This window comes from Carcharodon carcharias, chromosome 22 (assembly GCF_017639515.1).
Source record: "Carcharodon carcharias isolate sCarCar2 chromosome 22, sCarCar2.pri, whole genome shotgun sequence".
Classification (NCBI taxonomy): Eukaryota; Metazoa; Chordata; class Chondrichthyes; order Lamniformes; family Lamnidae; genus Carcharodon; species Carcharodon carcharias.
In genome coordinates, this window is record NC_054488.1 from 51,479,049 (window position 1) to 51,493,324 (window position 14,276).

General features: G+C 46.1%; 1 protein-coding gene across 1 annotated transcript in view; it reads left to right on the forward strand.

Moving 5' to 3' along the window:
- LOC121293673 (dynein heavy chain 17, axonemal-like) overlaps positions 1 to 14,276 on the forward strand; it is a 729,083-nt gene that overhangs the window by 166,845 nt on the left and 547,962 nt on the right. Inside the window, exon 17 of the mRNA XM_041216840.1 lies at positions 4,692 to 4,835. Within this exon, the coding sequence (XP_041072774.1) occupies positions 4,692 to 4,835 (144 nt within the window). The remainder of the gene's footprint in view (positions 1 to 4,691; positions 4,836 to 14,276) is intronic.

Consider the following 14,276-nt stretch of genomic DNA (forward strand, 5'->3'; position numbering starts at 1 on the left):
GTGGGGGGGCACTGTCAGAGAGTTACGGTAGGTCAGGGTTGTCAAAGGGTCTGAGGTGGGGGGAAGTCACAAGGTTGGGGGAATCAGAGGGTCGAGCAGGAGTCTGAGGATTAGGGTGAGTTGAGAGGGAGTTTGAGGGGCAGGGTGAGTTGGAGGGTTGCGGTTGATCGAGTCAGAGTCAGAAGATCTGGGGGCAATCGGAGGGTTAGGGAGAGAGTTGGAGGGTTGGGTGGGCGTCGGAGGGTGGGGGTTGGTCAAGGGAGAGTCAGAAGATGTGGGGAGAATTGAAGGGTCGGAGGGAGTTAGAGGGTCGGCTGGGAGTCACTGTGTCAGGGGAGTCGGAGGGTTGGGGAGAGTAAGAGGGCTAGAGCCATCGGAAGGTCACGGATGAGCCTGGTTGATGTGGGATAGTCGGGGGTCATGGTTGGAGAGTTGGAGGGTGGAGTTTTCGAAGGGTCGGGTTGGGTTGGGTCGGGGAGTAGTTGTAGGGCCAGTGGGTGATTAAGATGGTCAGGCGGGAATTGGAGGGTTGAGGGAGAAGTTGGAGGATCAGGGAGAATCGGGTGTTTGTCAGAAGAACGGAGGGTTGATGGAGGGCCAAGGGGGTGGCCGGGGGGTTGGCGGGGTGGGGGGGGGAGTCGAATGGCCAGGAGCTATCAGAGGGCCCCGGAGAGAAGTTGAAAGGCTGGGTTCATTGAAGGTTCCTAGGCTGAGTTGATGTTCATTGGGGATTGGCAGGTTAGGAGGTTTGGGGAGAGTCGGAGGGTCATGGAGGAGTCAGAGGGTAGGAGTGAAGTCAAAGGGATGGGTTGGGTCAGAGAGGAGTTGTATGAGTTGATGGTGGAGTCGGATGGTCAAGGAGGGTATTGGAGGGTTGAGGGGACGTCGGAGGATTGAGAGAATCAGATGGTTGGGGGAGTCGGAGGGTTGGGGGGACTCGGTGGGCTAGGGCTGGAGTCGGAGACTCTCCACAACCCTCCGACTCCACCCCAACCCTCTGGCTCCATCCCAACCCGCTAACCTCAGTTCAACCCTCCGATACCCTCCTGACCCTCCAACAACCTGCAGATCCTCAGGCATTGGCCCTACCGAAGGAGGTTGGGGGAGGATTGTTATTAGAGAGGTGGGTGGGGAGGTCGGAGGATCGGGCTGGAGTTGGAGCGTCAGGCGGAAGTCAGAGGGTCAGGGTGGAGCCGGATGTTCAATTCAGGGGCAGGGTCAGAAGTCGTGAAGACTTAGTGGGCCAGGAGGGCCCTGGGAAAGTCGAATGGTCAGGAGTGAAGTTGGATGGTCAAGGTGGATTTGAAGAATCAGAGGGTTGGGGGTCGGAAGTTGGATGGTTGGGGTGAGTCATTTACTTGAGGGGAAGGCCGTCAGTGGGGGCTAAAGTCTGAGGGTTTCCGGGTTGTTGGGGGGTCAGGAGGGTGTCAGAGGGATAGTCACAGTGTCTTAGGGGTATTGGAGGTTTGGTCTGAGGTTAGAGGGCCAGGGTGGAGCCTGAGGGTAGGGGTAAAGTTGGAGGGTTGTGGGGAGGTTGGCGGGGGGCTGGGGGGCATGCGGTTGTGGTGGATTCGAAGAGTCGGGGGGAGTCGATTGGTCAATGGAGTTGCTGGGTCAGGGCAAGAGTCGGAGTCCATGGGGATTGATGGGTCAGGAGGGTTGTGGGGAGTCACAGGATTGGGGGGAGTCAGTGGGTGGGGGCTGGAGTCAGAGGATTGTCAGAGGCTGGGGAATGTCGGAGGGTTGGGGAGGAGTCAGAAGGTCAGGGGGCAGTTGGATGGTTGAGGGGAGGTCAGAGGATCAAATTGGAGTCATAGGTTTGGGGTGGACCTAGAAGGTCATGGAGAGGTTAGGGTTGGGGTGCAGTTGGTAGGATGGGGAATTCAGAGGGTTGAGGGAGTCGGAGAGTCAGGGGCGTAGTCAGAGTTCATGGGGGATGGTGGGGCAGATGGGTTGAGGAGGAGACGGAGGGTCAAGGGTGAGTCAGGGAGTCATGGGGGAGTCGGAGGGTTGGGAGCAAGTCAGAGGGCTGGGGGCATCGAAGGATCCTGGGCGGATTCGGAGTTTGTAGGGGTATTGATGGGTCGGACGGGTTGTGAAGAATCGGATAGTCCAGGGGGTTGGGGGGGAAGTCAGAAAGTTGTGTTTGGCTGGGTTGGGGAGGAATTGTAGGCTTGGTGGGGGAGTCGGATGGTCGGGGGATGGGCAGAGTAGAAATGAGGCCGAGGGTGAAGTCGGAGGGTCGGGGTAATCGGAGCATCGAGGGAGTCGGATGGTCAGCAGTGGAGTCGGAGTTCATGGGGGCTGGTGGGTCAGGACGTTCGTGGAGTAGTTGAGAGTTGGGGTGGAGTCAGACGGTCAGGGTGGGTCGAGGGGAGTGGGAGGATTGGGGTAGAGTTATTGGGTAGCGGCTGGAGTGGGAGAGTTGGGGGTTTAGTTGGAGGGTACGGCTATTAGAGGCAATTTTGGGAATTAGTCAGAGGGACGGGGGTTAATTGGACAGTTCGGGTGGAGTGAGAGGGTTGGGGAGAGGTTGAAGGGGGTTGAGGTGGAGTTGGAGGGTCGGGAGAATCAATGGATTGAGGGAGTCGGAGGGTCGGGTGGAGTCGGATTTCATGGTGACTGGTTGGTCAGGAGGGCTGTGGGGGAGTTGGAGGGTCTGGTGTGGAGTCGGAGGGTCAGGGTGGGTCGGGGGTAGTTGGATGTTCAGGGGAAGTCAGAAGGTTTAGGGCAAAGTCGCAGGTTCGGGGAATCAGAAGGTTGGGGTGAGTCGGACTGTTGGGGCATCTGAGAGTTGGGATGGGTCAGAGGGTTGGGGGGTTTGGAAGGTCGGTGGGAACTCAGAGGGCCAAGGGGGAGTCGGAAGTTCGGGGGAGTCAGGGGCGGAATTGGTGGGTCAGGGGTGGACTTGGAGGACTGGGGTCAGAGAGTCAGGGTGTGATGGAGGTTCAGGGTGTGCCGGAGGGTCGAGGGGAGGTTGGAGGGTCGAGGGGAGGTTGGAGGGTCGAGGGGAGGTTGGAGGGTCGAGGGAGGTTGGAGGGTTGAGGGGAGGTTGGAGGGTCGAGTGGAAGTTGGAAGGTCGGGAGGGAGTCAAAGGGTTGTTGGGGAGTCAGATGGTCAGGGGTGAGTTCAAGGACTGGGTGGCAGTCGGAGGATCGGGGGAGTCGAAGAGTCAGTGGGGGAATTGGGTTGGGGGGAGGTTGGAGGGTTGGGGGTGTCGGAGGGCGGGGTGGGAAGTTGGGGTTTGGGAGGTGTTGAAGGGTTAGGAAGGTTTTGGGAGAGTCGGAGTTTCAGGGGGGTTTGGAGGGTTGGGCAGGGAGTTGGAGGATTAGAGGTGCATCGGAGACTTGTGGGCAGAGTTGGAGGGTTGAACAGTGGGAATTTGGGGTCAGTTGTATTGTTGCCTAGTAGTTAGACATGGGGGAGAATTTTCTGTATGTTGGGCAGGCGTGCGTGGAGCCGATTGCCACCCACGATGCGCTGTGCGCCCCCATTTTACATGGGCAGTACCAATTAAGGCACTTGTGCGGGCAAGAAGAGGAGGGAGAGTCGGGTCCTGGGCTCTTTCACACATGTGCGTGAAAGAGCACAGAAATCTCCCTGAGGCATGGAGCTGCCTCAGGGAGATTAAGTACATAATAAAAGTTCAGAAATAATAAAGTTAAAAATTATTTAGACACGTCCTTCATATGACAGTGTCACATGAGTTGGGACATGTTCATGAATTATGCACAATTTATTTATTTATTTAATAAAACTTTCAGGAAATCTCATTCCACTCGTGAATGAGGTTTCCTGAAAAACGTGAAGGCCATTTGGGCTCTTCGCATGCCCGCCAATTTTAATGTTGGACGGGCAACGTTCGTAACTACTTTAATTGGCTTTTTAATGGCCTTAATAGGCTGTTGACAGTTCAGCAGGCGTGTATCCACCTCCGGCATGCGCCTGCTGAACATAATATCTAAATGACGCGTGCTGACGTCTGGACGCATGCCTGACATCATCATGCATCATTTTATCTGTCGCCGTGCCAGGCCCACCCCGCATGCCGACATCAAAATTCTGGCCCTGGTTTTCTTTCTGTCTAACATTTACCTATCTAGGTAAATGAGTTGGAACCCTTTGCTGCTGTGACAATTGAATGCATGCTCTAGTTGTGATTAAGAGCAACTGATACTAATTGGAGAAAGATTAGAGCACATACATAAGAACTAGGTTAGGATTTTACAGCCCCGCTGCGGCATGTCTACCCGCAGCAGATGCGACCAGCCATTTAAATCTCCATTCAGTTCGGCAGGATCAAAATATCCCATCAGACGGGAGGGGCTGTAAGATCCTGGCTCTAGTTTATAGCTGTTGGAGCAGGGGTGGTGATGGTGTAGGAAGTTGTGTGGAAGGGAGAAGTAGTTTGCACTTGGGTTTTGTAAATAAACCTATGTTGAAGACAGTGGTTGATTTTCTTGCTCCATTTCTTTGTACAGGGCCTTATCAGAGAGCAGGTCTGCGCTGGGGTATGACTGATCCATGATGATGATTCAGGTCACTAAATTTAGGTGTTCCAAGGCCTGGACAAGAGCAGTGCATGAGTTATGCTCTTCTTGTTTAGCACTCTGACATTGGGCCTCCAGGAAAATTATGACTGTTTAAAATATATAAATAACTTAGATTTTGTATTATTTTTCTGATTGCAGGAAAACAGAACACTTTTTCGGGCAGAAGAGAAAACTTTAAGCTGGGAGAAATATGTGAATTACATTGATAAGATGGTTGTAGAAGGCTTCCATGCAGTACTTCATACGTCTTTAAAATTTCTCCTCAGCAACATGGAAAATCGGGTTAGTTAAACCCATCAGAAGTGAAAGTGAAGCCCATGGTTGTTATTTTTACTCACCCCGGAGCAACAGGTCGGGAAACAGATGAGCTGGTAAAATGCTGAGAAACCATGGCCAAGATTTTCCCAGCGGGGGGCGGGGCCCGCTCACCAACACATTAAATGATGCGTGGTGACATCAGGCGGAATTTAAATTTTCAGGTAGGCGGGGGCTCAGCAAAATCAGCTGTGCGCCCGCCGACCTGTCAATGGCCAATTGAGGCCATTGACAGAATCATTTAAGTAATTAAAGTATGAAACCTCATCCACGGGCGGAATGAGGTTTCATTAGATTTTTAAAAGTTTAATTAAAGTGTTTTTAGAAGTTATGGACATGTCCCAACTCGTGATGGTGTCACATGAGGGGACATGTCATGAAATTTTTTTCTCTATTTTTAATATTTTTTAAAGTACAGCTGATCTCCCTGAGGCAGCACTTTGCCTCAGGGAGGTGAGTGCGCTCTTTCGTGTGCATGCGTAAAAAAGCGCACTCTCGGGTTTAGGGATTTCTCCCCCCACCTGCACAGGGAACACATAATGCATTCGTGCGGACGTCACGCTGGGCGGGCCTTAATTGGCCCTCCCACGTGAAATGGTGGTGCACCCCCGATGGGGGGAAAATTCTGCCCAATGTTGGGGCAGCTCCCCAATGAGGTCACGCTGCAGTGGAAGTTTCCCAGGGGCAGGTGTTGAGTGCTGGAACAGCTGCCTGCTGAAGGGAGGTGAACATCCAATTTGAATAATTAAACACCCCCTTAAGGGCCATTTACCAGGTCATCGACATTTTCCACCTGCAAACCGGCCCCCTGCCACTTGGGGAGGCTAACAGCTGCCTGGAGGCAGTCCTAGCAGTTTCCTGGGGAAGCAAGCTCTGTGGAACAATGTAGGGGCCGTGGACAGGGAAGGCAGCCCCAACAATTTCCTGGGAGGGGTTTGTCCTCCAAATTTGGGCTCCATGATTTATAACTTTTTTTTTCCACTTACCTGCTGTTGGCCCGTGGTCTCCTGCATCCCTGAACATCAACCACCTCTTCTGCTGGCACTGCTGAGGCTTCGGAGATCTTTGTGTTTAATTGGATGGCAGGCCTAATGATGGCCATTGAGAACGATACCTTAAGGAGAATTGCTGTTGTCCGTCCATGCGGGCTTGGGACCTGCATATGGTCCCGATATCTGGACATACCCCCCAGCCTTGAGAAAATTCTGCACCATGTGTATATTGACCTAAGTTGCCATGAATAATATTGTATATACAATGCTGTAAATTTCAAGAACACAAAAATCATTGGCAACAATTATAATGGTTACAATCACGTGACATCTAGACATGATAAGTCTCAGCTGTGGTATCCAGTACTCAAATAGTCTGCTTGCCTTCACTGTCTAGCTAAGACTAGAAGTAAGGTTATTTGAATGAGGTTTTGGAGTGGTATTTTCTATAGGAATTCCCCAGTTTGTGAGTTAACCAGTTCAGAACAAATACCAACAGATACTGATTTACATGCACTTAATATTCCCTTACAAATCTGTACTTGAAAATATTGTATTCTGAACTAAAGTTCAGATAAATCTAAATAAAGTAATAGGATAACTGACACATTACCTGCAGCTCTTGTGCCACCCGAAAACTCCAGGATCAGAATTGAACTGGACCAGCCATGGAAATGCAGTGGCTACAAGAGCAGATCAGAGACAGAGAATTTTTAGGCAAGTAACACACCTCCTGATTCCCTAAAGCCTGTCCACCTTCTACAAGGCACAAGCCATGAGTGTGATTCTCTCTTGTTGGCCTGGCACTTGTGTGGCGCAAATGTTACTTGCCACTTATCAGCCCAAGCCTGAATGTTGTGCAGGGCTGTTGGGGACGGACTGCTTCGGTATTGAATCTCAAATGATGTTTCGTGATGCCACACTTGGTCAAATGTGGCTTTGATATCAAGGGCAGTCACTCTCACCTCACCTCTTGAGTTCAGCTCTTTTGTCCATGTTTGGACTCAGGCTGTAACGAGGTCAGGAGCTGAATGGCCCTGGCAGAACTCAAACTGAGTGTCAGTGAGCAGGTTTTTGCTGAGTTAATTATTGCTTAATGGCGCTGTTGACAACTCCTTCCATCTCTTTGCTGATGATCGAGAGTAAATTGATGGGGTAGTAATTGCACGGGTTGGATTTGTCCTGCTTTTTGTGGAAAGGACATACCTGGGCAGTTTTCCTTATTGCCAAGTAGATGCCAGTGTTGTAGTACTATTGGAACAGCTTGGCTAAGGGCACAGCTAGTTCTGGAGCACAATTCTTCAGTGCTATTGCTGGATTCTGGGGAGAGGGAACCTGTACAGTAGGACAGGTTGCTGTTGTGAGTCGTTAGCTAGTGCTATTGGGTTTGAACTAACTTGAAAGGGGGATGGGAACTATGAAGTCATATTAGAGAGGAAAAACAAAACACACAAAGAATTGGGAGATACGGATAGCACTTATAGTAAAGTAGTAAATTATTCGGTGGGGTCAGAATAAGAAGGAATACATTAAGGCCGAAACTGGATCTACTGTGCATGTACGTATACTCGTTTAGCAGGATCTTCTGGTCGGCGAGTGGGGCGGGGGGGCGTCCAACCTTAAGGTTCCTGGTGGGCTTTGGAAAAAGCATGAAACCTCAACCACGGGCAGGATGAGATTTCATGAGGGTATTTAAATTTTTATTAAAGGCTTCATTAAAAGCTATGGACATGTCCCAACTCATGTGACAGTGTCTCATGAGGGGACATGTCAGGGAAATTTTTTTATTATTTGTATTACATATTTTAAACCTGAGCCCATCTCCCTGAGGTAGTACTTAGCCTCCCGGCTGAGGGGAATCCCCCCCCCCACCGCCCGCACAGGGAGTGCATAGTGCTTCCAAGCGGACGTCACCTAAGGCCCGCCCACGTAAAATGGCGCTGCGTTCCAGATGGCGGGCGCCGATTGGAGGCACGCCCACCCATGTCCACTCTTGCACTTGCCCCCCCAATGGGGGGAAAATTTTTCCCATAGAGTATGATAAATAAAGTTGGTGAGCTGCAGGCACAGGTAGTCACATGGAATATCAAGTCATGAAGGAAATGGAGACCTGGAACAAAAAAGAATGCAGGCCTGGATATTAAATATTTCTGGATATTTAGTAAGAAAAAATATTTTTATCAGTTAACAAACATGCAAATTGCAATAGACTTCGGTGCTCAAAATGGTTAATCTGCTCTGTTTCATTTAAGGATCCAAGGTGTTCTGGAAAGATAGGAAAGAAAAGAAAGGAGGAGAGCTGGCTTATTGTTTAAGGATATTATTATCAAGCTTTTTAGAGAAGATGTCCCAGAGGGGTTAAGGACAGAATCTATCTGGTTAAAACTAAGAAACAATAGAGGTGCCACTGCACTAACGGGTGTATTTCCTAGGTCACCAACTAGTGGGAAAGATATAATTTTCAAAGACATGACAGAGGGGTACAAAAACGTCATCCCGCGTCATTTTGTCGTTGGTGAGCAGGCCCCGCCCCCTGCTTGCGACGGCAAAATCCAGCCCCATTTTTTGATGCCTAAGTCCTTGACAAAAGTCTAAATCAACCAAACATCCAAATTATCCCTCATAACAACTGATTTTGCTCTGTCCTGTTTAAATTCAGGATCATTTAACATTTTAAGTTCTTTTACATGATCTAACCCTTTGTTTTTATTTTCCAGGTGCCACAATTTTAACACTGACTGCTTTTGTGTGAGCAGTTCATTTTTCTACTGAGTAAAATCATCCTCTGTAGCTGGTTTAAGAACTTCATTGAGGTTATTTCAATACTCAGCTAAGAAAGCTTGATAAGCCTTTTTATTCAGTCCAAGAATTTTCCTAATCTCCTCTTGTTTTTCCTTATCCCACTGAGCTTGAGCTTTATCTAATTCAGCTCCGCTAGAGCTGTTGCTTCCTAGTTTTAAAGTTTTGATTTAAGTTCAACAACATGTGTCCTTCCCCACACCTTTGTAGTGTCAACATTGGACTCAGTTTTCTATTTTCCTTTAAAGCATGTCTTTTCCCTGTTTTGTCATTAGCTTTGAGTACTGTTCTTATCTGCTTTGCCACATCGCCACATCTTGCTTATCGTTTGTCTGAATTTTAAATTCAGGTTATTTTAAAACATCTCCAAATGCCATTAATTTTTCCTCTGTAGCCTGATGCTCCAATGTCATTTTTAAATTAATAGGCCAAATTTCTGCTTCTTTTGACATACATTTAGTCAGAACATCAATTTTAGCAGCAAAGTTACAAAAACTAATTAATTCTCTCACATCATCCAGCTTTCCCTGTAACAGTTCAGTTTCAGCTTTCCAAAAACCACTGGAGATGGCAATACCCAGCCAAGTCATTTTCTAACAAGAAATCCACACCTTCAATGGGAAAATTAGGAATGGCGTCAACAATAACAGAACCAGTGACTGGGTCACACTTTTACTTAATCCTATACAAGAGAATGCATAAACAATTTCCATCAAAACCCCATGCCAATACTCCTTTAGTTGGCAAACTTTCTGGTGCAAAATTCAAGTCACCTGCCAACATCAATGACTGTGCTACTGTGATATCCCTAAGGATAACCATTGACTTATTTGCCTCACCAGGCAAAAATGGGGATACTACTTTTAGACATAAAACCTCTCTAATTTCTTGCACTCTGATTTACTCTATCAATAAATACAGGAGACTCTACCAACATATCTTAGGTTTACCCGATAGAAAAATATTCTGTGGAGGGATATTGTGCAACTGTCCACATGGTACAGTTTTGTTTTTCCACTTACAACATTCAGTCTTCACATGTCCTTTTTTATGACAAAAATAAACAGTCGGTCCCCTCGAATCAAACTTCTCTTCTGGACTTGCTCCCTTACTAACCTGAGAACCACCTGTTTTTTCATCTTGACCTTCTTCCCAAGTGGAACCAGATTTCTTTTCATGGTCAAACCCATTAACCCTCCAATTTCGAAATGGGATCCTGTTACTAATATGCCTGTAAGTTAATTCGTAATCATCTGCCACTACTGCAGCACCCTTGATTTTATGAATTTTATGTTTTTCCAGATGGGACCTTATTCTCAAAGAGACACTATTAATTCTTCCATTAGAATCACTTCCCTAAGATCCTCAAAGTCTTATTCAATTTTTATCGATCTATATCACCTTGAAAACACCATTTCCTTCTCTCTAGCAAATTCCACAAAGGCCTAACACTTTTCAAATGTCTAAATTTCTGTCTGTGGGTCTCTGGTACCAACTCATATGCATTGAGAACAGCAATCTTTATTCTGTCATAATTATCTGATTGCTCTTCTGAAAGAGATGAGTACACCTCCAAAGCTTTCACTACAAAAAACACTCTGTAGGAGCATAGTCCAATTTTCTTTAGTCCATTTCAGTTTTGTGACAATTTTCTCAAATGGCACAAAGTACATTTTTGCTCCTTCCTCGCTGAATTTAGGTACCAAGCAAATACTCTTTGCCACATTAAAAGTGCAAGAAGTTAGCTCTAGGTCATCCTCACCTTTTATCTCCAATGCACGTGTACGTAATTTGAGTCGCAATTTTTCCGAGGAGCATTAATTAGCTGGAGGTGAGTTTTCTACCCCTCACTTGGGTGGCAATTCTGCCTCAGAGAGTGGCAGTCAGTCTGATTGGCAGTCTCAGCAGTGCCACTGGGATTGGTGGTGATTGTTCGAACTATTAGCAGTTCCACCAGTAAAATTGCCAGAGCCCCAGGATGGAGCTAAATGTGGGGTCTCGCAGCGGGGAAGGGGAGGGAGGCCCATAGGGGTTGGGGAGAGTGGGATGGTGAGGTCATGCTTTAATGGCAGAAGGGGAGCGAGCACCCAGCAGGCACAAACCTTCGAGGGGGTATGCAGTTTCAAAAAGGAGCCAGTTATAGAGGCTTACCCCTCTTCCACTAATCCAAGCTTTCAAAAGGGAATTGTATAGTTATCTGACGAGGAAATAAATTGCAGGGCTATGGAGAAAGGGCAAGGGAGTGGGTCTAGCTAAGTTGGTCTTACAGGGAGTCAACACAGACAGAAAGGGCCAAATGGCATCATTCTGTGCGGTAACCAATTGATGATTTTACAAATTAAATTTTCAGAAGTTGTTTGATGAAGCATCATATAATAGACTTGTTAGTAAAATTGAAGCCCATTAGATAAAATGGCAGTAGCAATGTTGATACAAAATTGTCTAAGGGATAGAAAACAGAGTAGTGGTGAACGGTTCTTTTTGAGACTCAAAGGAAGTATACAGTGGTGTCCCTCTGGGATTTATATTGTTGCGGCGACAAAGGCTTACAGGGCATAAGTTCAATGTTTACATATTGCATAAACCCAGAAACAGTGCTGATGATCCCAACAGATTTCAGGATTACATTGGTGAAATGGGCATACACATAGCAGATGAAATTTAAGGCAGAGACGTGTGAAACAAGACACTTTGGTAGGAAGAATGAGAAGAGGCAATATAAATTAAGTGGTACAATTTTAAATGGATTGCAGGATGGGGAAACAGATGGGTAGGGTGTACAGACAGAAATATTTGAAGGTGACAAGCGAAGTTGAGAAGGCTATTAAGAAAGCAAATTGTATCTTTTCTGTCGTAAACAGAGGCATTGAATTGAAAAGCAATGGTGTTATACTAAACCTATGTAAATCATTGGTTAATCTCCACTTGAGCTATTGTATCCAATTCTGGACACTAGTCTTTAGGAAGGATGTCGAGGGCTCAGAGTGGTGCGAGGAGCTTTACTAGAATGGTACCAGGGAGGCAGTACTTCAGTAGTGTGGTAGACAAGAAGTTGTTTTGTTTATCTTTAGAGTAAATTAAGTGGGTAAACAGTAAGTAATTTGTTTCTATTTAACAAATGCTGTTTACCTAATTATAATTCAGGCTATGAATAACCACGCAAATAAAAAGACTTGAGATTGCAGTGCTGACTTTGTATTGGGAACAGTAGGGCTGCCTCGAATTTCTACATTTGCAGGAAAAGACTCTGCCTAGAGTCACTTCAGCTCAGAATCATTGAGGTGCAGTCTAATTTAGAGACTCTAAAGATAGGGAAGGGGAGGAATTTCTGATCATCTTTATCCAGAACAGAGCTACACCGCAGAGGAAAGCTGCCTGTCTCTGGAGAATTGGGTTGGTCTATGTGGCATCACTTTGAAGCAATGCTACATGAACAAATTTTTAGCTCCAGGTTTCTAAGTACTATTATTTTTCTTACATATGAACATATAAATTAAGAGCAGGAATAGACCACTCGGTCCCTCGAGCCTTCCCTGCCAGTCAATAAGATTGTGGCTGATCTAATTTTAACCTCAACTTCATATTCCTGTCTACCCCCAATAACTTTTCACTTCCTTACTTATCAAGAATCTATCTACCTCCGCCTTCAACATATTCAAAGACTCTACCTCAACACATTTTGAGGAAGAAAATCCCAAAGTCTCACAACCTCTGAGAGAAAAAATTTTTCCTCAATCTCTGTCTGAAATAGGCGACCCTTATTTTTAAACAGTGACCTCGAGTTCTAGATTCTCCCCTGTCCTTTCCACACCCATCCTGTCAAGTTTCCTCAGGATTTTATAAGTTTCAATCAAGTTGTCTCTTACTCTTCTAAACTCCAGCGGATACAAGGCTAGCCTGTCCAGCCTTTCCTGATAAGACAACCCACCCATTCTAGTAAACCTTCTCTGAAATGCCTCTGATGCATTTACATCATTCCTTAAATAAGGAGACCGATACTGTACACAGTACTCTAGATGCGGAGAGAGAGTTGAAATATAATCTGGTTAAGGTGTGTGTGTGGGGGGCGGAGAGTACCTCTCTCTCTCTCTCCGCCCCCCACACACACACCTTAAACCAGCTTATATTTCAACTCTTTCTTGGACTCGACCTCAAGTTCTGTTGAAGGGTCATGAGGACTCGAAATGTCAACTCTTTTCTTCTCCGCCGAAGCTGCCAGACCTGCTGAGTTTTTCCAGGTAATTCTGTTTTTGTTTTTGTTTTGGATTTCCAGCATCCGCAGTTTTTTTGGTTTTTAACTCTAGATGCGGCCTCATCAATGCCCTGTGTAACCAAAGCATAACCTCTGTACTCTTGTCAATTCCCCTTGCAATAAATGATAACATTCTATTAGCTTTGCTAATTAGTTGCTGCACCTGCATACCAATCGTTTGTCATTTGTGCAAAGGGACACCCAGATCGCTCTGCATCTCAGAGCTCTGCAATCTCTCACCATTTAGATAATATGCTTCTTTTTTATTCATCCTGCCAAAATAGACAACCTCACATTTTCCCACATTATACTCCACTTGCCAGATCTTTGCCCACTCACCTAACCAATATATATCCTTTTGTCGCCTCCTTATGTCCTTTTCACAACTTACTTTCTTAACCTATCTTTGTGACATCAGCAAATTTAGCAACCATACCATCGGTCCCTTCACCCAAATCATTTATATAAATTATAAAGAGTTGAGGCCCCAACACTGATACCTGTGGCACACCATTCGTCACATCCTGCCAACCAGAAAATGACCTATTTATGCCTACTCTCTCTTTCCTGTTAGCTAGCCAATTTTCTATCCACGCCAGTACGCCACGTCCTACACCATAAGCTTTTATTTTTTGCAATAAACATCTTTTTAAATGCCTTCTGAAAATCTAAGTACAGTACATCCACTGGTTCCCCTTTATCCATAGCACATGTTCCTTCTTCAAAGAGCCCCAATAAATTGGTTAAAATGATTTCCCTTTCACAAAACCATGTTGATTCTGCCTGATCACCTTGAATTTATCTAGGTGTCCTGTTATAATGTCTTTAATCATAGCTTCTAACATTTTCCGAATGGCAGGTGTTAAGCTAACTGGCCTATAGTTTCCTTCTTTCTGCGTCCATCCCTTTTTGAATAAAGGGGTTATATTTGCTATTTTCCAAACTAATGGAATCTTCCCCGAATTTTGGAAAATTAAAACCAACGCATCAACTATCTCATTAGCCACTTCTTTTAAGGACCTAGGATGAAATCCATCAGGACCTGAGGACTTGTCAACCTGCAGTTCCAACGATTTGCTGAGTATCGCTTCTCTGGTGATTGCAATTTTCTTGAGTTCCTCCCTCCCTTCCAATTCCTGATATATAGCTCTTTCTGGGATGTTACTCGTATCCTCTATAGTGAAGACCAATGCAAAATACCTGTTCAATTCATCTGCCATCTCCTTACTTTCCATTATTAATTCCCCAGACTCACTTTCTATAGGATCAACGCTCACTTTGTTAACTTTTCTTTCTTAAATATCGAAAGAAACTCTTACTGTTTTTATATTTCTAGTTATTTTCTTATTTCTTTATTTTTCATAC